Source organism: Halichoerus grypus, chromosome 3 (assembly GCF_964656455.1).
Source record: "Halichoerus grypus chromosome 3, mHalGry1.hap1.1, whole genome shotgun sequence".
In the NCBI taxonomy this organism is placed as follows: domain Eukaryota; kingdom Metazoa; phylum Chordata; class Mammalia; order Carnivora; family Phocidae; genus Halichoerus; species Halichoerus grypus.
This window is the reverse complement of record NC_135714.1, coordinates 160,680,950-160,693,903: the sequence shown is the minus strand read 5'-3', so window position 1 is coordinate 160,693,903 and position 12,954 is coordinate 160,680,950. Positions and strand designations below refer to the sequence as shown.

At 37.7% G+C, this 12,954-nt stretch overlaps 1 protein-coding gene across 4 annotated transcripts in view; it reads left to right on the top strand.

Moving 5' to 3' along the window:
• PPP3CC (protein phosphatase 3 catalytic subunit gamma) overlaps positions 1–12,954 on the top strand; it is a 108,680-nt gene that overhangs the window by 63,527 nt on the left and 32,199 nt on the right. For all 4 annotated transcript variants that reach the window (XM_036075146.2, XM_036075147.2, XM_036075144.2 and 1 more), the window contains exons 5-6: positions 5,413–5,558; positions 8,282–8,421. In XM_036075146.2, the coding sequence (XP_035931039.1) occupies positions 5,413–5,558; positions 8,282–8,421 (286 nt within the window). The remainder of the gene's footprint in view (positions 1–5,412; positions 5,559–8,281; positions 8,422–12,954) is intronic.

The window sequence follows — 12,954 nt, the reverse complement described above, 5'->3', positions numbered from 1 at the left end:
GCAGTCGCTTAACCAACTGAGCCACCCAGGCGCCCACTCCTGTTTCATTCTAATGCTGCATCTGAAATGTGAATAAATCTTGGAACAAGCACACAAATACAATTTCACATTTTATTCTTATGAGCAAAGAGCATGTGTGCTGCTTTGCATGGATGTTTTCACTGTTAAGCTGATCTCTCTTCAAGGGCCACCGTGGCTTTTAGAATCAGCACCTTACAATTACTGCTAAGTGATGCTTCATTCCAGATTGTGCAGCTGCAGTCTTGTGACTATTTCTAAGGGTGGCAGGTGGAGGTTGTTCTTTTTTTTACATAAATTCTTTTTAAAAAGATTTTTTTATTTATTCATTTGACAGAGAGAGAGAGAGCACAAGCAGGTAGAGTAGCAGGGAGAGGGAGAAGCAGGCTCCCTGCTGAGCAAGGACCCCGATGCGGGGCTCAGTCCCAGGACCCCGGGATCATTACCCGAGTCGAAGGCAGTTGCTTAACGAACTGAGCCACCCAGGCGCCCCTTTTTTACATAAATTCTTAAATTGCTTTACATTACAGTTATTTTTAATATTCCTTTCAAACCCAGAGATAATATGAGTAGCAAAGAAAAATAGAACAGTTAACTTTTGACATATCATTTATCTTTGCAAAAACATTGCTTTACTGTTGTATACTTGGAAAGTAAACCTAGTACTTTTATGATTCCATCCCATAGCTCTGGGTCCAAATTTCTAAAGTACATTAATTGTTTCCATGAGCCATTTTTTGATGTTTAATTAAATAGCTTACTGACAGGTTCTGGAAACTCCTGTAATTTTGCTAATGAAAACAGTATTGTTATGACAGGTTTATTTTTTAAAAATAAGTATTGCTTGTCGTATTAATGCCTACAGTATTATTTGTAGTAGTAAGAGATTAGTGTGGTTAGATTGTGGTGTATCCATAAAGTGAACTACTGTGTAGACATAAAAAATTAATTACAAAGCTCTTCATATAAAGATGTGGCATGATCTCCGAAATATGTTAAGTACAAAAAGCAAATGTAAAACAGTGTATATATGCTACCATTTAGGTAAAAAACAAAAGGATGTTTTGAAAAGAGAATAAATGTACATATCTGCATGTGTATGCATAGGGTATCTTTGTAAAGACCTCCAGAAAACTAGTAATACTGGTTGCCTGCAGGGGGTGGGTGGGAGGAGTAGGGGTTTGTAGACCTGTATAACTTTTTACAGCTTTTGTATTTTGAACCATGTAAATGTATTTTTTTTTTTAATAATGAAAGCAAATGTAAATGAAGATAAGTATATAATCAGTGGCTAGACCAGGTCATGGTTTCTTGCAAATAGTGTTGACTCTCAAAATTACCTTTAAAGAATATTGTTGAAATTCTGTTTTGTTAATGTTGCATTACTGATACTGGTTAGAACTTGTATCATCAGTGTGATCCTGTGATTGAGGTACATTTTCCCTTGTTATGGAAATTATTGTTTTATGGGATAAAGCTTAAAATTTCTCATGAAAATAAAACACTGAGTCAGCTAATTTAACCTTTGGGAATTATATATTTGGCTATTTAGATTCTCCTATTAAATATTTAATTTGAAATAATGATTGGGAGGAGAATTGCATGGTATTAAGAGCATGAACAGGTTCAATTTTCAGTCTTGCCACTTACTAGCTTGTGACTTCAGGCAAGTAGGCCCAATTTCTTCAGCTTTTTAATGAAGATAGTAACAGTACTTACAGGGTTTCTGTGAAGATAAAATAAGGTAATTTCATTAGTTAACACATAGTACCTACTGTGTGCCAGACGTTATTCAAAGCATTTTACATATATGAATTCATTTAATCTTCACAGCATCTTTGTAATATAGGTATGTATTGTCATTATGCCCATTTTATAGATGAGGAAATCAAAGCACAGAGAGCTAAGCAATTTGTGCTGAGTATCACAGCTAGTAAGCCAAGCTTCAGATCCAGGCAGTCAGGTTCCAGACTCCATTCTCTTGATCACCATGCTGTGGGGAACACTTAACTCACTGATGGCACAGATACATTGTGAGCCTTCAACAAATTTCAATAATAAAGGTAATATAATAATAAATATTACTATACAAAGTTATATAATTCATCAGAGAAAATACAGATAAACTAAGTCAAGGAAGAATATAGATATCTTCAGTCTAACCCCTCAGAAAGTAAATATGTTGGTATTTATATACCTATTCATATACTTTAAGAAAATAAAAATTTTGTAAACTATTTTGGTCATGTGTTAATATAACATTAACTTCTTTTTTTTTTTTTAAGATTTTATTTATTTATTTGACAGAGAGACACAGCAAGAGAGGGAACACAAACAGGGGGAGTGGGAGAGGGAGAAGCAGGCTTCCCGCTGAGCAGAGAGCCCGATGGGGGACTCAATCCCAGGACCCTGGGATCATGACCTGAGCCGAAGGCAGATGCTTAACAACTGAGCCTTCTTTATGCTTAGTTTGATTCATAACCTCCTGGTTTTTAAAAAATTTTATGAATTTTTTAATTTTAATTCCAGTATAGTTAACACGTAGTGTTATATTAGTTCCAGATGTACAATATAGTGATTCAACAATTCTATACGTTACTCAATGCTCATCATGATAAGTGTACTTTTAATCCCCATCACCTATTTCACCCATCCCCCCACTCACCTCTCCTCTAGTAACCATCAGTTTGTTCTCTATAGTAAGAGTCTGTTTCTTGGTTTCTCTCTCTCTTTCTCTCTTTTTAATTTTTTTTAAAGATTTTATTTGAGATTGAGAGAGAGAGAGAGCACAAGCGGGGGGGAGAGGAGGGGCAGAGTGGGAGGGAGAAGCAGGCTGTCCACTGAGGATCATGACCTGAGCCCAAATCAAGAGTCGACGCCACTTAACCGACTGAGCCACCTAGCCACCCCCCAAACAGCAATGTTACTCAGCCATAAAATGAATGAAAACTCTTGCTGTTGTTATAACATGGATAGACCCAGGGGATATTATATTAAGTGAGATAAGTCAGACAGAGAAAGACAAATACCATATGATTTCACTTATATGTGGAATCTGAAAAAAAAAACAAAAACAGAAACAGACTCAAATACGTAGAACAAATACGGTTGCTGGAGGGGAAACAGGTGGGAGAATGGACTAAATGGGTTAAGGTGATTAAGAGGCACAAACTTCCAATTAGAAAATAAATAAGTCACAAGGATGAAAATTATGACATAGGGTATATAGTCAATAGTATTGTAATAACTATATGGTAAGGATGGTAACTACACTTATCATGGTGAACATTACATAATGTATAGAATTGTTGAATCAATATATTGTACTGAAACTAATATGACATTGCATGTCAATTATACTTGAATTAAAAAAACAAAACAAAACTCCTCCCTATATCTAAGCTTAAGACTCTTACAGAGGAATTTTTTATTGACATTGGCAACAGAGGGAACTCTGGCTCCAAGGATTTTCAGGAGAAAAAGTTAATCACTGGCCACAAACAAAAGGAGTTGGGTTTTTGTTTTTGTTTTTGTTTTTTTTACTTTTTTCCTCATATAGACTTTATGGCCAATATGGATCTACTTTTGCAATAGCCAAAATTTATAGTGTTCAAATAAAAAGCAGAATATAAGATTGTAATTGTAAGGAGATGCAAAGATGCATAAGGCATGGCTCTTATTAACTTGGTTGTCCTAATAGAGTTAGCATATGTTGTGAAATAGATGATGTTAACTGCGGTCACGGTAATACAAAATGCTCTGAAGTTTTTAAAGGAACCCACAGACTCCCTTAATGCCCTCAAACCTTGGCAATAAAGAGATCCTCACATTCAGGAATGTAAAGTCTTATAACTCAGATATGGTTCCCTTCATCTATACCTACCCGTTAGGAATGTCTCTCCAGACATTTCTGCCATCCATGTTCTGTACTCTGGCCCAAATCTGGACTATTACCCTTCACTTTATTCTCCAAAGCCTTGCCAAGACCAGGTTCTGATTCTTAAACACATCTTTTCTAAAAGCTTGGAAATTACAAGGAAGTAAACACAGAAATAATTATCAACTAGATAATCTGATTCACTTGCTGTGGCTTTGTTCTCTAGGTCCTGTAGGCTTGTCTCATCTTCACAGAATTTTGGAAGAGAAGGAGCTCATAGTTCTGTAGGGCTGCCTGCCTTTACGACCTCTGGCCTTCTCTACCAACAGGCACCTCCAGGCTTGACTTTCTGAAATCCAAGGCCAAGGAAGAAGAAAATATTCCCTTTCTTTTTAAACTAAAACCATCTTTCAGCTTTCCATCTCTTACTTCATGACAGATTCTTTCTGGATAATTGTGGAGACCCCACCCTCTGCCCACTGGAGTGTTTCCTTGTTCTTTAACCCCAAAATACAATTCATAAAGATGAACATTTATTTTTATTTTTATTTATTTATTTGAGAGAGACAGACAGAGGGAGAGTGAGAGGGAAAAGCAGACTCCCTGCTGAGCAGGGAGCCCGATGTAGGACTGGATCCCAGAACCCTGAGGTCATGACCTGAGCTGAAGGCAGACATTTAACTGATTGAGCCACCTAGGTGCCCCAGAGATGAACATTTTTATATAAAATAGAATTGGAACAAAATTTGCTAAAAGATCTTAAAAATCATAGCAAAAGAGTATTGATATTTTATTGATTACTCTTAAAACTTCAGTTTCCATTTATATATCTTCAGTACCCCCCGGGGAGTCTTTTGGTCGGAACAAAATATTCAGGCTTACAAGATTACCATGGGCCATATTGGCATTTATCTACTTAGAAGGATACAGTCCAGACATGGCTGCAGCTCCAGGCATCCCTTTTCAGTGGAGTAGTCCTCATGGGAGTGGGTGTAGCAGTCTGAAGGTTTTCTGCTTCCCTCTCCCCCTCCAAGTCACAGTTCAGGTGCAGGGAAACTACCCATATTGGGCAGATCAGGGAGCCACTGTGGCTTAGAAGCCTCAGGTAGCACAATTGCCAATATTGCCTGTAAAAGCTTTATTGGTATAGATTCCAGGATCCCACAGGGACCTACCTTGAGTCATTGCACTCAGGAGTACAAAGCTATAGCTACCAGGTAATTGAGTAATTTTTAACATAAGCAATGTTGCCTAATAACACAGCTGACATTCACCTTATCAGGTTTCCAAGGCAACAGAGCTAGAAAGTTAATCCAGCGTCACATATGTCTTTAGACGAGATTTTGTTTACCTTTTATCCACAACTTTTCAAGAATATTTTTATAAAGATGATTGTTTTCAAATTTGCCTGAAATAAATGGCTTTGAAGTAGCTTCATAATTTTCTGTCCAGTATCCTTTTTCATATATGATAAATTTTAGCTTTTCTTCCTTTGACTGTTTTTCTTTTTTTGATAGGTCGAATCAAATATTCTGAACAGGTGTATGATGCGTGTATGGAAACCTTTGACTGTCTTCCTCTTGCTGCCCTCTTAAACCAGCAGTTTCTGTGTGTACATGGAGGGATGTCACCTGAAATTACTAGTTTAGATGACATTAAGAAAGTAAGTAATCTCTCAGTAGTCTCATGGAGTATATGTATTTTTAGTTTTATTTTTTACTGTAGTCAACTAATATGCCTCTATTGCTGAAAATTTTTAAATACAGATAATCAGAAGTAAGAAAGTGGAAATCACCTGTGGTCTCATTATTGGGAGACAACCACTGTTAACATTTTGCTAAATATCTTCCAGAAAATTCCTGTAAATTTTAATGGAATCTGTACTTTCACCTACGGGAAACATAACCTATTTTGGGTATAGCCCTGAAACTTTAAATTATGTAGCAATACGAAAGGAAGGAAATCAGGGTTCTAATCCCTGTCCTGCAATGAATTGTGTAACCTTGACCAAACCACTTAACTCTTAATCACATTTTCTTTTTCTTTTTTTTTTTTTAAGATTTTATTTATTTGACAGAGAGAGAGACAGTGAGAAAGGGAACACAAGCAGGGGGAAGTGGGAGAGAGAGAAGCAGGCTTCCGGCAGAGCAGGGAGCCCAGTGCGGGGCTCGATCCCAGGACCCCGGGATCATGACCTGAGCCGAAGGCAGACGCTCAACAACTGAGCCACCCAGGCACCCCTTAATCACATTTTCTTCTCTGAGAAATGAGGAAGTTAGAATGGATGGTCTGAGGACTTCCAGCTCTGAAATTCATTGACTTTGACATTTTTTATTTTATTTTATTTTTTAAAGATTTTATTTATTTATTTGAGAGAGAGAGAAAGAGGGAGAGCACATGAGAGGGGGGAGGGTCAGAGGGAGAAGCAGACTCCCTGCCGAGCAGGGAGCCCAATGTGGGACTCCATCCAGGGACTCCAAGATCATGACCTGAGCCGAAGGCAGTCGCTTAACCAACTGAGCCACCCAGGCGCCCTGACTTTGACATTTTAGATGATAGAGTTTAATTGCTACACTGTGTGAGTTGGTGATTATTATTTTCAGGATTTTCTATAGAGATGATCAATCTTTTTTCACGTCTATTGTTCTACGTTATCATCTTTTCTCTGCCTTTGTATTCTTCTACCTGTCTCTTGTAGATACTGAAATTAAAGATTTTTCTGTTTATAAAACTTTTCTCTGAATTAAAGTTACTCTCCTCAGGGTAAGAGGGTATGCCTACATTTCTGCTGCCTTATGGTCTTTAAAATAACCAGAATTTCTCTTTTACATTGTTAAGTCTTGAATTTTGCAATTCTGAATCACTTGTATTTTTTTTTTCTGTATTGTTCTTTTTTTTTTTATTTTTTTATTGTTATGTTAATCCCCATACATTACATCATTAGTTTTAGATATAGTGTTCCATGATTCATTGTTTGTGCATAACACCCAGTGCTCCATGCAGAACGTGCCCTCCTCAATACCCATCACCAGGCTAACCCATCCTCCCAACCCCCTCCCCTCTAGAACCCTCAGTTTGTTTTTCAGAGTCCATTGTCTCTCATGGTTCTTCTCCCCCTCCGATATCCCCCCCTTCATTCTTCCCCTCCTGCTACATTCTTCTTCTTCTTTTTTTCTTTCTTAACATATATTGCATTATTTGTTTCAGAGGTACAGATCTGAGATTCAACAGTCTTGCACAATTCACAGCGCTTACCAGAACACATACCCTCCCCAGTGTCTATCACCCAGTCACCCCATCCCTCCCACCCCACCCCCCACTCCAGCAACCCTCAGTTTGTTTCCTGAGATTAAGAATTCCTCATATCAGTGAGGTCATATGATACATGTCTTTCTCTGTTTGACTTATTTCGCTCAGCATAATACCCTCCAGTTCCATCCACGTCGTTGCAAATGGCAAGATCTTATTCCTTTTGATGGCTGCATAATATTCCATTGTATATATATACCACATCTTCTTTATCCACTGAATCACTTGTATTAAAACCCTCCCCTTTCACTTAGTAGAAGTCCTCAGCTATCTTAGTTACTGGTTTTGTCTTGGTTTTTATGCTACTAACCAAAGCAGTAATGACTCAAGGCTTAAATTAATAACTTACATTGAAATGCCTGCATATAGAATGGAAAGGATGAAAGTCCTTTACAAAATAAAACTAGAAATCTCCATTGGAATGAGGTAGACAATGAACAGAACAATTGTAAAACCTTTCCTGCCCTGATGGTAATGTTAGCTCACCTAGGCAGTTGAAATGAACTTTACATAGTCTTTCTCAATAATAGTATATCTCCATAGTGGTTGATTTCACATTTGAATTAGATGAGTACTGCTTTTAAGACTAGGATGTAGAAGGGCGCCTGGGTGGCTCAGTTGTTAAGCGTCTGCCTTCAGCTCAGGTCACGATCCCAGAGTCCTGGGATCGAGCCCCGCACTGGGCTCCCTGCTCTGCCGGAAGCCTACTTCTCCCTCTCCCACTCCCCCTGCTTGTGTTCCCTCTCTCACTGTGTCTCTCTCTGTAAAATAAATAAAATCTTAAAAAAAAAAAAAAAACTAGGATGTAAAGCAGTCCTTTTCTACAGTATGGTTAGATGACAGGGATGTTTATACAAATTTATTTCAAAAAAATAATAAAAATTGTGTATCCAAATTTGTTAAATACTCATTTTCTTCCTAAAGGAAAAATTCTTTATGGGGCTTGCTGCTTTTTCTCCTAATACATTCTTGTTGGTGGGAGGGTTTTGTTTTGTTTTGTTTTTGACCCATACCAGTTTCCAAAAGTTCCTTTTGCCTTCATGATTTTTCTTCTTTTGGCTTTTGTGTGTTTTCTAGTTAGACAGGTTTAAAGAACCTCCAGCCTTTGGGCCAGTGTGTGACCTGCTTTGGTCTGATCCTTCAGAGGATTATGGTAATGAAAAGACCTTGGAGCACTATACCCACAACACTGTCCGAGGGTGCTCTTATTTTTACAGGTAAGCTAATCCTCAAAGTTATAAATTAGGAAAGGCAATTGTAATATGTATCATCAAATTATTTATAAGTACTTTATATCCCTAATTTTTGTAGTATAAAGACTTTTAATTTTTTGATTAATAGAAGGCAAAAAATTCTTGTTTATTTTGTTTTTTATATTTTAATAGGTATTATGTACCCTCATAATATATATGAGTACCTTCATTAATACCTAAGTGTAATATACTGAACATGATTGAACAGAACATCTTGCAGTGCTTAAATGTTATTTTCTGACCCTAAATGATCTTGATTATTTGTTCCCAAACATCATCTATGAGTTTTTTTAAAAAATAAAGATTTGTTGGCTCTTCCCCCAGAGATTCTGATTCAGTGGGTCTGAGACAGGAAAATCCTGTTGGGTTTTTTTTTTTTTATGAGGTATTATTTTCTTAAAGATTTTATTTATTTATTTGACAGAGAGACACAGCGAGAGAGGGAACACAAGCAGGGAGAGTGTGAGAGGGAGAAGCAGGCCTCCCTCCAAGCAGGGAGCCTGATGCGGGGCTCGATCCCAGGACCCTGGGATCATGACCTGAGCCGAAGGCAGACGCTTAATGACTAAGCCGCCCAGGCGCCCCAATCCTGTTATTTTTTTAACAATCTCTCCAGCGTTTGGAACCACTGCTATAGGCAAAGATATAAAAAGAACAGGACATTGTGAACTAAGCCCAGGACATTTCCTGGGAGTTGGCTGTTGTCTTAAATCTCATATGTGAGCTTTTATTGTGTTCTGCCATTCAAAAAGAGGGGGAGAGAGAGAAGTTTGAAGTCTAAATTTTTTTAATCCCAGTGTTTTACTGTGACAAGTTAATGCATATATTTAGTTCAAATCTGTTAATTGCCTAGATAGTACATTTATTAAATGAAATCCACATATATTAAGTAAAAAGCCTTAATATTGCCATAGTTTTAACCTTCTTTAGGCAACCTTGTTTTATTCCTTTCTGAGTCATTTAAATTTTACTTTTTAAAATTTTTTTTTTTTTTTTTAAGATTTTATTTATTTGACAGAGAGAGACACAGTGAGAGAGGAACACAAGCAGGGGGAGTGGGAGAGGGAGAAGCAGGCTTCCCGCGGAGCAGGGAGCCCGATGCGGGGCTCGATCCCAGGACCCTGGGATCATGACCTGAGCCGAAGGCAGACGCCCAACGACTGAGCCACCCAGGCGCCCCAACTTTTTTAAATTTTTTAAAAAGATTTTATTTATTTATTTTGAGAGAGAGAGAGAGAAGAGTACATGCACACACTGAGCCAAAACCAAGTCAGACACTCAACTGACTGAATCCCTAAATTTTACTTCTCTTTACATTGCTTAAAATAAAGAGCATAATACCTTTTTATTGTTTGTACAACATAAACTCTATGATTTCTTTGGAGATGAGCTTGACAACATCTATTATAAATGCCCAGGGCCTTTGATCCAGAAGATCTTCTTCTAAAGTGTAATCCTGTGGCTATACAATTGATCCTCATTATTTACAAATTCTGATCTTCAGATTTGCCTTCCTGTTAAGAATTACTTGTAACTGCAAAATCACCACTCATAGCACTGTTATGGTCATTCAGACATGCACACATGCTGAATGATGAAAAATTTGTCACCCCGTCTGTGTTCCTAACTGAGGTTAACAAGGAGCTGCTTTGCTGTCTTGTTTCAGCTTTCATGATACTACACCATTCTTTTTGTGGTCCGTTTAGTGCAATATTTTTCACATTTTTTGTTGGTGAGTTTGCTGTGTAAAATGGCCCCCAACATAGTGCTTAAGTGCTACCGAGTATTTCTACATGTAAGAAGGCTGTGATGTGTCTTACAGAGAAAATACATATAAGCTTTATTCGGGAATGACTTAAGGCATTGTTGTCCATGAGTTCCATGTTAATTAATCAACAGTATATGTTAAATAAGTGTCCTTACACAGAAACACACATAAAACAAGGTTATGTATTGATTGGTTAGTGAAAATGTGACCAGAGGCTCACAGGACACTAACTGTCTATTTTCTCTAGGAGCAGTGGTTCAGTTTTGACTAATGCTGTATTTACAAGTTAACTTTGTAGAACATAGCTACTGCAAATAACAAGAATCAACTATGTAAATGTGCAGATATGTAAAATGTATACCCTTGAACAACATGTGTTTGAACTGCACAGGTCCACTTAAACGTGGATTTTTTTTTATATAAATATAATACTATACTAGAAATGTATTTTTTCTTGCTTAACATTTTCTTTTCTCTAGCTTATTTTTGTGTAAGAATACAGCATATGATGCATAGTACATACAAAGTATGTGTCAATTGACTGTTATGGGTAAGGCTTCTAGTCAACAGGCCAGCTTTTGGGGGAGTCAAAAGTTACATACATGAGGGTGCCTGGCTGGTGCAGTCGGTAGAACATGTGACTCTTGATCTCAGGGTCGTGAGTTTAGGCCCCATGTTGGGCATGGAGCCTACTTAAAAAAAGTTATACACACGGGGCGCCTGGGTGGCTCAGTCGTTGGGCATCTGCCTTCGGCTCGGGTCGTGGTCCCAAGGTCCTGGGATCGGGCCCTGAGTCGGGCTCCCTGCTCCGCGGGAAGCCTGCTTCTCCCTCTCCCACTCCCCCTGCTTGTGTTCCCTCTCTTGCTGTGTCTTTCTCTGTCAAATAAATAAAATCTTTAAAAAATATATAGTTATAGTTATACACACAAGAAAAAAGTTATACACAGATTTTTGACTGCGAGGGGAGTCAACACTCCCCACATTGTTCAGGGGTCAACGGTACAAGGTTATTCACTGGTGTATTATTTGTGATAAATTTATTTTTTTTTAAGTAGGCTCCACACCCAGCAAGGAGCCCAATGTGGGGCTTGAACTCACAACCCTGAGATCCTAAGATTTAGAGTGAGATATTTAACCAACTGAGCCACCGAGGTGCCCCTATGATAAAAGATTTAAAACAACCTAAATGTTCAATAGAAGAATAGTTAGTTAAATACCTTGTGGTACATTCAGACAATGGAATGTGCCAGACTATTCAATGAGGCTATTTTTTTTTTAATAAAAAAATAGAAAAGAAAACAAACCCTTTATGTATGGATATAAAATACAGGCATACCTTATTTTATTGCACTTCGCTGTATTGCACTTCATAGATACTGAGTTTTTTACAAATTGAAGGTTTGTGGCAATCCTGTGTTGAGCAAGTCTCTTGGGTATTATTTTTCCAACAGTATTTGCTCACTTCCTGTCTCTGTCACATTTTGGTAATTCTCCCAATATTTCAAAATTTTTTATATTTATTTATTTAAATCATTATATTTATTATGGTGATCTGTGATCTGTGATTATGACCACTGAAAGCTCAGATGATGGTTAGCATTTTCATCAATAAGATATTATTTTTAAGTTAAGGTATATACATTATTTTTTAGACATAATGCTATTGCACACTTAATAGACTACGGTATAGTGTAAGTTTAACTTTTATATGTACTGGGAAACCAAAAAATTAATTTGACCTGCTTTATTTCAATATTTGCTTTGTTGTGGTGGTCTGGAACAGAACCCACAACATCTCCAAGGTATGCCTATAGAATATCTTTTAAAGGGTACTCAAAGAAATCAGGAACATTGGTTGCTCCTAAGGTAGCTGGAAGATAGATGTAGGAAGAAGGGAGGCATTTAGGGGCGCCTGGCTGGCTCAGTCAGAAGAGCATGCAACTGACTCTTGATCTGGGGGTCATGAGTTTGAGCCCCACATTGGGTATAGAGATTATTAAAAAAAATAAACTTTAAAAGAAAAAAAGAAGAGAGGCATTTCACTGTATCTGTATCTCACTATTTGTATCTTTCAATTTTATACCATGTGAATGTACAATCTATTTTAAAAGTTAATTTTTCTAATGAGCATAATAAGAAAGATTTAAATATAAATAATTAACACTTGGATAAATCTAGGATAATTTGGTATTCTCCATTCTCCAGTTTTTCCTATCAGGTAATTCTTCCCCCCCACCTCCACCCCCACCCCTCCGCCCCAGAGGGAGAGAGGTGGGGGGAGGGGCAGAGGGAGAGAGAGAATCTTAAGAAACCCGAATAGAAATTAAGAGTGTACTTGTGGCGCCTGGGCACTGACTCTTGGTTTTAGCTCGGGTCTTGATTTCAGGGTCATGGGATACAGCCCCCCAGGGCTCCATGCTCAGTGCAGAATCTGCTTGGGATTCTCTTTCCCTCTCTCTCTGTCCCCCCACCCCACTCTTGCATGCTCTCTCTCTCAAAATAAATAAATAAGTCTTAAAAAAAAAAAGTCAGACGCCTAACTGACTGAGCCAGTCAGGCACCCCAACCTATCAGGTTTTTCTAAATGTAGAAAGATAATAATATTGAGAGAAAATGTTAGGAGTAGATGCAAATATCACACCTTTCATTAGAATACAGTTGGGTGTAATATTTGCATTTACTCCTGAAATATTCCTGCATAATATCAACTTGGCGTTGATATTACTTGT